General features: G+C 56.3%; 1 protein-coding gene across 1 annotated transcript; it reads left to right on the top strand.

Annotated features, from left to right (window-relative positions):
* Positions 1–2,507: 2,507 nt before the first annotated feature.
* Positions 2,508–7,999, top strand: LOC118006647 (interleukin-17B). The gene is made up of 3 exons (XM_034999363.1): positions 2,508–2,528; positions 4,537–5,024; positions 7,679–7,999. The coding sequence occupies exons 1-3, from the start codon at positions 2,508–2,510 to the stop codon at positions 7,908–7,910; spliced, it is 741 nt and encodes a 246-aa protein (XP_034855254.1). The 3' UTR covers positions 7,911–7,999.

Genomic DNA, 7,999 nt, shown 5'->3' with positions numbered 1-7,999 from the left:
CTATCTTCCAGGCCTGAGATGGCCCGGGAATGGGAAACCCATTGATGGTCACTGGGCCCATCCGTGACTCCCCAAGCACCTGTCTGGGTACCCCACAGATCCCCCTCCCCACTGGGAGGAGTCCCCCCACCTCCCCCCGGAGTCCCAGCCTGGCCCGGAGCTGTAGGTGTAAACTTCGGGGGAAGAGTAGTAAGAATTAGGAGACTGAGATGCGCTCTAACCAGCCTCCCCCACGGCTCTGCACCAACAGGCCTGTGACCTTGGATGAGGCCCACCCCTCCTAGGCCTCCATCTCCTGTGCTAAAGTAGGGGTGGGGTCGGGGAACGAGAAGGGGATGGGTAAGGACTCCTGTAGTTCCCAGACTGGCTCCTTGTTAGGTGCAGATTCCCGGGCCTGCGTTGTCAGAGCTCCGAGGCTGGGAGCCGGGAATCTATATGGACAAGCACCGAAGCTGGAAGCCGAGAAGCTAAGTCCTGACTTGGGGATACAGAAGCGAGGGTGTGTGTGGCCAGCAGGTAGGAGAGTGTGGTGGTTTCAGGGGTCCTGGGAAGCAGAGGAAACCCCTGGCAGCCAGGTCCCTGCCTTTTAATTTCCCTTTTTGTGGGTGCCACAGTGGGAGTGGGGTCCCGCCAACTGTGTGCTGGTCGGACGCTCCGCCAGCAGCAGAGGGGCAGCGAGGAGGCTGCCCGCATCCCTCACCCCTTCACGCTCGCTCTGAGGACAGTGGCAGTGGGGCTCGGGCAGCCCGGGATGGGAGTGGGGGCCCTTGCTGCCCGAGGAGGTATTTTCAGAGTCCCCCTCCCTCTGGAGTTTCCAGTGATAGAATAGAGTCCTGTCTAGTATTTGACCAAATATGGTGGTATCTCTCGATGCGCTCCAGCCTCAGCCAGTTTCTCAGTTATGCTGTGGAAACCTGCCCCGGGCAGATTAATCTTGTGACATTCAGGAGCGCGTCGCACTCTGTGTTCTCCCCCTCACCCAATTCCTGTAAATGGCCAGGACTGGCCCTCAACAAGACGGTGCAGTCCTAGATGTTTGCTCACGGTGTCCCTCCCTGTCCTCTGCACGCTCCCTCCCACCCCTCCTCCGCCTCCCTGGGTGGACTGGCTCGCTCCTGGGCTGTTCACTTGAGGTGAGAGACTTCGACCCGCGGGGCTGGTCAGTTCAGCGTGGGATTCCAGGCCCCGTAGACCCTGGGCTCACCCGAGCTCACCACACTGTGGCGGGAGCCTGTGAAGCCCAGAACTCTCTCGGGAGGGTGGGCGCGAGGGGTAAGGAAGGAGAGTTGACTGAGCAATGAGAACCCTGCTGGCTCTAATGCTAATTAGAACCGCTCATGTTTGCAGTTACAATTATATGATTATTTCATCATAATCAGCTAAGTATTTATTGAGCACTTTCTACATGTCAGGTACTGTACCAGCCGTTAAACATGGCTTATTTCCTTTTACTCCTTTTAACAGCCCCAAGTAGTGGCCACTACAATTACCCCCATTCTAGAGAAGTAGGAAGGGAGACTCGGAGAGATTTCAGGAAAAAAGGGGCCAGGCCACTGCTGATTCCTAGGTATGACTCCCATTTTACAGAGAAGGAAACCAAGGCTGAGACAGAGTCAAAGTCACGGACAGCCACACAGGGGCAGGCCCCTGGAGCGAAGACCCTCTGCACAGGGTGGGGAGCACGACGTCGGGAAGGCCAGAACAAGCAGCCACGAAGTCCTCACGAATTGTGACTTAGCCCGGTGAGAGCACAGATTCAGAAACACGCTCACGGCAGGCTGGAACCCTGCAGAAAATATCCCAAGACAAACAGCCCGGGGTGGGGGATAGGGCCCTGCGCCGGGACCAGGTATGAATCCCAGCTCTGTCATCTCTAACCCACTGTGTCATCCCAGACACGTCCCTTCCTCGCCCTGGCCTCAGTTTCCCTGCCAGTGAACTACGTGGGTGGGACTCCGACCCCCCCGGGGCCACGGAACTCACCTGAGGCTGGCTGAGGCCGGGGTGCCTGAGGCTGTTTCCCTGGGAGATGGGGCCTATGTCCTGCTCCTGGCTGGCACACTGGAGAACATTTGCTCTCCTGACCAACAGACAGCCTATCCCTCCTCCACCCTCACCCCCTCACCATCCCCAAAGCAAACGAAGCTGATTGTCTTAGCCGGCCCTGCGGGTGCTGGCGGGGTGGCTAGCCACAGGCCACAGGCGGAGGTGCCACCCGCCAGAGCCCCGCCAGACACACAGGGCATTGTCCCTCAGTCAACAGCCCCTGGGCACCTTGGCCCGGCTCCTGGCCTGCCCCCACACCCCTCGCCGCCTGCCACTGCGCCAGGCCCAGCCAGCTGGGGGCCCGAGGCTCCCAGCTGATGACGAGCCCACCCAGCCACCCCCCAGCAGCCCCCTGACGAGCTATAATTGCTTCGCTCCATCCTGTTGCTGCCATTCTCTTGGCGAAGGCATCTGGGGTTCCAGGCAGGCGGCAGCTGCAGGCCAGCCGCTTGGCTCGCGGGATGGACTGGCCGCACAACCTGGTACGTGGCGCTCCCCCCCCAACCCCCCCCCACCCCATTTTCGGGCCTGAGGGTTTCGTTACTTCTTTCCTATTGATTAATGGCTGCCTCTGTTTGGCTTGGAATCTGCAGAGGCGAGTTCTCCCTCGGCCGTCTCCCCCAGGGTGAGAGAGAAACAGAGACTGGTCTCAGAGCCTGCAGCCATGGCCAGCAGCTCGGGCTCCTGAACCGGGCTCAGCCCGTCCGCAGTGAGGCCCTTTCAGGCCGAAGCCATCGGGGCAGATCCTGGCAAACTCCGTTACCAGGGGTTTTTCCAAAGAGTCCCCGGGGTCCTGAGATCCAGGCCGTGTGACCTTGGGCGAGTCCTTTTTGATTCTTTTTCCCAGGGAAGGGGACTTTGATTCTGTTCTGGGTTTCTCTGAATGGAGAGCCAGAGTTTCAGAACCCCACGGGAGACGCTCAGATGGGAAAGCCAACAGTTAAGGAGACATTTTTCTGCACCGGAATCCAGGACCAAAAAGGAAGAATTTAGCGACTTGAGTCTCTGTGGTGGATTTGGGGCCAGGCAGTGGTGCTGCCAGGAGGGGCTATGCTGAAACTTGTTTCCAAGGGTCAAGACTTGCTGGGTAGCCTGGATAGTTCAGGCGTGGGCCGTGCAGGTGGTGAGGTGAGTGACTCAGGGCAGGTAGGAGCCTGGTTAGATTCAGGGACCAGATGAAACCCTCCTGAAGGTTCCTCCCTTCTGGCGAGCCCTGGGCCCCACCCAAGTTCTGGTCTGTCTCCTGGGCTTGCTGAGGAGTCTGGGTACTGCCAGGCCCTGGGGGCTTCTCCTGAGCAAGCCAGAGCCTTTCCCGACGCTCCCAGTTCTGTGGGAACAGGAGGACGACGGTTGGATACAAGTGGGTGAGGCGTGGATGGTGGGCGGCAGGCAGAGGGCTGGGCGCGAAGGAGGGGAGCACAGGTGTCATGGCGTCCAACGGGGATCCTCAGCCGGGACCTGCCTGATTCCCCACCTTAGTCTCACAGCCCCCTCCCCCCGCCTCACCCCCCCCCCCGCCCCGCCCCGCCGGCTTCCTCCGCATACTCTTATTTCAGCCTCATGGTTTCCCCAGCACAGCTCTTCACCAACTCAAACCTCCTTTCACACTGCCCCCCCGTCCCTGTGAGATATTTAGACTCCCTCTGCCCACATCTGCCTCCCTCTTATGCTTCAGACCTCACCTACATGCCTGGTCCCCAGAAAGGCCTTGGGGGACCAATCCACTGCACCGGCTAAGCAGGTGTCCCTGATCCCCAGCCACATGCAGCCCACCTCATCATCTTCAACAACAAGCCCCAAGAGATTTAGGGGCTTGTTTCTTGTCTACTGTGTGCTCCCCATCCCAGACGGTGAGCTACAGAAGGGCAGGGCTGGTGACAGCCGTTCACTGACCCAGTCACGGGGGTTGAGACACTATGTGGAAACTGTTGCAATGTCTGTCCACACGAAGTCTGTGCTTGGTGGGGGACGGCCGTATAAAAGAGCCACGCACACACAATAAGTCTACAGTCACGCAAGGGGCGTGTGGTGTTGGGAGCCCAAGAAAGTCCACTGAGGCATCCCTAAGGACATGACACTGGGCTGAGACATGAGGGCTAAGAGGCATTTAGAAGGTGAGGGGAGGCACGACTCTGCAGGTAGCAGCCTGTGCAAAGTCCCTGTGGCAGGAAGGATCATGGTGGGAAGAAGGGCTTCAGAGAAGGCCAGAGGCTGGCGCACAGGTGTGAGAGGAATCAGGGGTGGTCTGTGGAGGTAAAGGTCAGACTGTGTGGCAGAGTCGGGGTGTTGTTACCCTGAAGGTGAACTGCTAAGCTGGAGGGTGACATGATCAGATTTACATTTCAAACACCTGTCCTTGGCCCTGGTATGGAGAACAGATTGAAGGAGCCAGGGAGGATGTGGGGAGCCCAGGTAGGAAGCTTTTGAGGGAAGTGAGGATGGTTGCCCAGAGAAGTGGAAGTGTGGTGAGATGTTTGAGAGGTGCCTCAGGTAGGACTTAGCGATGACTATGGTACATACACACACTTGTGGTACACGTGCAGTGGCCTCGCGGGACCAGGCCACGCATGGCAGGTGAGGGTGGTCCCCACAGAGGCTCTCTTCCCTCTCTCCTTCTTGGGCCTTGAGCCTTGGCCCAGAGCGGGAGACCAGGCTCTCCTACCTTTGACATGTGGCCTTCTTCCCCAGCTGTTCCTTCTCACCCTCTCCATCTTCCTGGGGCTGGGCCAGCCCAGGAACCCCAAAGGCAAGAGGAAGGGGCCAGGGCGGCCTGGCACCCTGGCTCCAGGGCCTCACCAGGTGCCGCTGGACCTGGTGTCCCAGGCGAAGCCGTACGCCCGCATGGAGGAGTACGAGAGGAACCTCGGGGAGATGGTGGCCCAGCTGAGGAACAGCTCCGAGCTGGCCAAGAGGAAGTGCGAGGTCAACCTGCAGCTGTGGCTGTCCAACAAGAGGAGCCTGTCGCCCTGGGGCTACAGGTAAGCTGGGCTGGGCAGCCAGGGGCGAGCCGCACACGGTGCCTACCGTCCCCATCACTGTCACAGGCCTTGGATTCAGAGGCCTGAGCACCTGCTGTGAATCCCGGCTGCTCTGCTTCTTACCGGCTGTGTGGAACAGGGCAGGCTTAGCCTCTCTGAGCCCCAGGTTCCTCAGCATAAGTGGCGGTGATACGGGTTCATACTCATAGGTGGGTTTTTTTTTTTTTTTTTCATTTTTAAAAATCTAAATACAATTAGTCAACATATAGTACATCATTAGTTTCAGAGGTAGAGTTCAGTAATTCATCGGCTGCCTATAACACAGTGCTCATCACATCACGTGCCCTCCTTAATGCCTGTCACCCAGTTACCCCAATCCCCAACCAATTCCTCTCCAGTAACCTTCAGTTTCTTTCCCATAGTTAAGAGTCTCACTTCGGGCGCCTGGGTGGCTCAGTTGGTTAAGCAACTGCCTTCGGCTCAGGTCATGATCCTGGAATCCCTGGATCGAGTCCCGCATCGGGCTCCCTGCTCGGCGGGGAGCCTGCTTCTCCCTCTGACCCTCCCCCCTCTCATGTGCTCTCTCTCTCTCATTCTCTCTCTGTCAGGTAATAAATGAAATCTTAAAAAAAAAAAAAGAGTCTCACTTCATAGGTTTTATAGGCTTGTTATTAAATGAGCTATGGAGGCAAAGCCCAGGGATTGTGGTTCACATGCCCGCTAAGGGCTTGCAAGGCTCTCACTTGCTCCCAGTCCCAGTTCTTGCAGGAGGCATCAAGTTGCTGTGTCAGCATCTGTCTCACGTTCGACTGGCACCTTCCCAGGGCCTGCATCAGAGTCATGTAAGGATTCGAGTGGCCCACTCGATCACAGTCTCCGGGGAGAGGCGCAGAAAGTGGTATTTTTTTTTCTTCAGATTTTCTTTCTATTTATTTATTTTGATGTAGTGTATTTTATACATCTCCCCGTGATGAGGGTGCCCAGCCAGGTTTGCAAGTTAGGACCTGCCGCCCCTACATGATAGGGCTGATGTCTCACCTCGACTGTAGCTCTCCTTCTAAGCACAGACCCTGGCATACAGGAGGGGCCGAATGTGTGTGTGCTAAATGAGTAACGAAGAAATAGACTAACCTGGAGGGGTCCTCACTCACAAATCAGGCCAAAGATTTTTTTTTAAAGATTTATTTGAGAGAGAGAGAGTGAGAGAGGGAGCAGGGGGAGGGACGGAGGAAGAGGGAGAGAGAGAATCTCAAGCAGACTCTTTGCTGAGTGTGAAGCCTAAAGTGGGACTTGATCTCACAACCCTGAGATCATGACCTGAGCCAAAACCAAGAGTCGGATGTTTAACCAGTTGAGCCACCAGGTGCACCCAGGCCAAATACTTTTTAGCTGCACATCTTAGGTCCCAAGACTCTAGAAGAGCATGTTCAACAGAACTTTCTGTGATGGTGACTAGCTTCATGTGGCTATTGAGCACTTGACATGTAGCTAGTGCAACTGAGAAACTCATTTTGATTATTTCATTTATTTTAGATTTATTTATTTAAGTATAGTTGACAAATTTTGATTGAGTTAAATTTAAATAGCCACATGTGGAATGTGTTATCTGGAATGTGGCCATTAGAAGAGTCCATTAAAATCCCACAAACCTGGGCTTCAAACTTTATTGTGCCCTTGATTTTTGGGGGGGATCTTATAAAAATGCAGGTTGTGACTCAGGAGATCTGGGGTAGGGATGAGATTTTGCCTTTCTTTTTTTTTTTTAAGATTTTAATTTATTTATTTGACAGAGAGAGACACAGTGAGACAGGGAACACAAGCAGGGGCAGTGGGAGAGGGAGAAGCAGGCTTCCCGCTGAGCAGGGAGCCCGATGCAGGCTCCTGCATGCAGGAGCCCGATGCAGGGTCCCAGGACCCTGAGATCATGACCTGAGCTGAAGGCAGACGCTCAACAGACTGAGCCACACAGGCGCCCCAAGATTTTGCATTTCTAATAAGCTCCTGAGTGATGCAGATTCTGCAGGTCCACAAACTCCCTCCCTCCCATTTAGCAGACGAGAAAGCTGAGGCACAAGGAAGGCGAGGTCACAAAGCAAGTCCCTATACTCTCAGCTCTAGGAGGGAACCTGTGTGTGCTGTCCATCAGTGAACACGTCATGCCTAGGACAGATTCACTCACGTGGTGGGTGTGTGAAAAGCATGTCTTGAATGAAGAGAAACGCCGTCAGAATAGAACCCAGGCCTCCTGACTCCTCTTCTGGTGAGGATTAGGCATCAACATGCTCCTACGTCATTTCCCGTGGATGAAGTTATATGTAAACATAAACACGTGGCGGGGGAGGGGGCGCGAGACAGAGAAAGCGTTGGCTTCTTTGCGATCCCACAGTACAATCTAGTACTGGGGATGAAGGAAGGGAACTGGGTGACTGACTGGTGACCTTGAGCCTGGATAACCTTGGGGCGGGCTTGCCTTCTAAGATCTTCGGTTTTCTCACCTGGAACCCGGAGTTCATCACTGCCCAGGCCCCAGCAGAGCACAGCCTGGCTGCGGGGCTGAAAACCCCAGTTAGGAAAGGTAGGGGCGTGGGGCATGGGCACGGGTTTGCCCTGTCCTGGGCACCTGCCACTCAGGGCTCTCTCCTGCCTTCTTGCAGCATCAACCACGACCCGAGCCGCATCCCTGCGGACCTGCCGGAGGCGCGGTGCCTGTGTCTGGGCTGCGTGAACCCCTTCACCATGCAGGAGGACCGCAGCATGGTGAGCGTGCCCGTGTTCAGCCAGGTGCCAGTGCGCCGTCGCCTCTGCCCGCTGCCACCACGCCCCGGGCCCTGCCGCCAGCGCGCCGTCATGGAGACCATTGCGGTGGGCTGCACCTGCATCTTCTGAACCGGCGGCTGAGGGTAGCCAGAGACCACCCTCCCTGAGCTGCGGCGCCAAGCGAGGCCCATGAAGAGTAAACGCTGTCTTTTGTTAAG

The sequence above is a fragment of the Mirounga leonina genome, unplaced genomic scaffold (assembly GCF_011800145.1).
Source record: "Mirounga leonina isolate KUSES-001 unplaced genomic scaffold, KU_Mleo_1.0 Mir_98, whole genome shotgun sequence".
Lineage (NCBI taxonomy): Eukaryota > Metazoa > Chordata > Mammalia > Carnivora > Phocidae > Mirounga > Mirounga leonina.
This window is presented reverse-complemented; position numbering and strand designations above follow the sequence as displayed.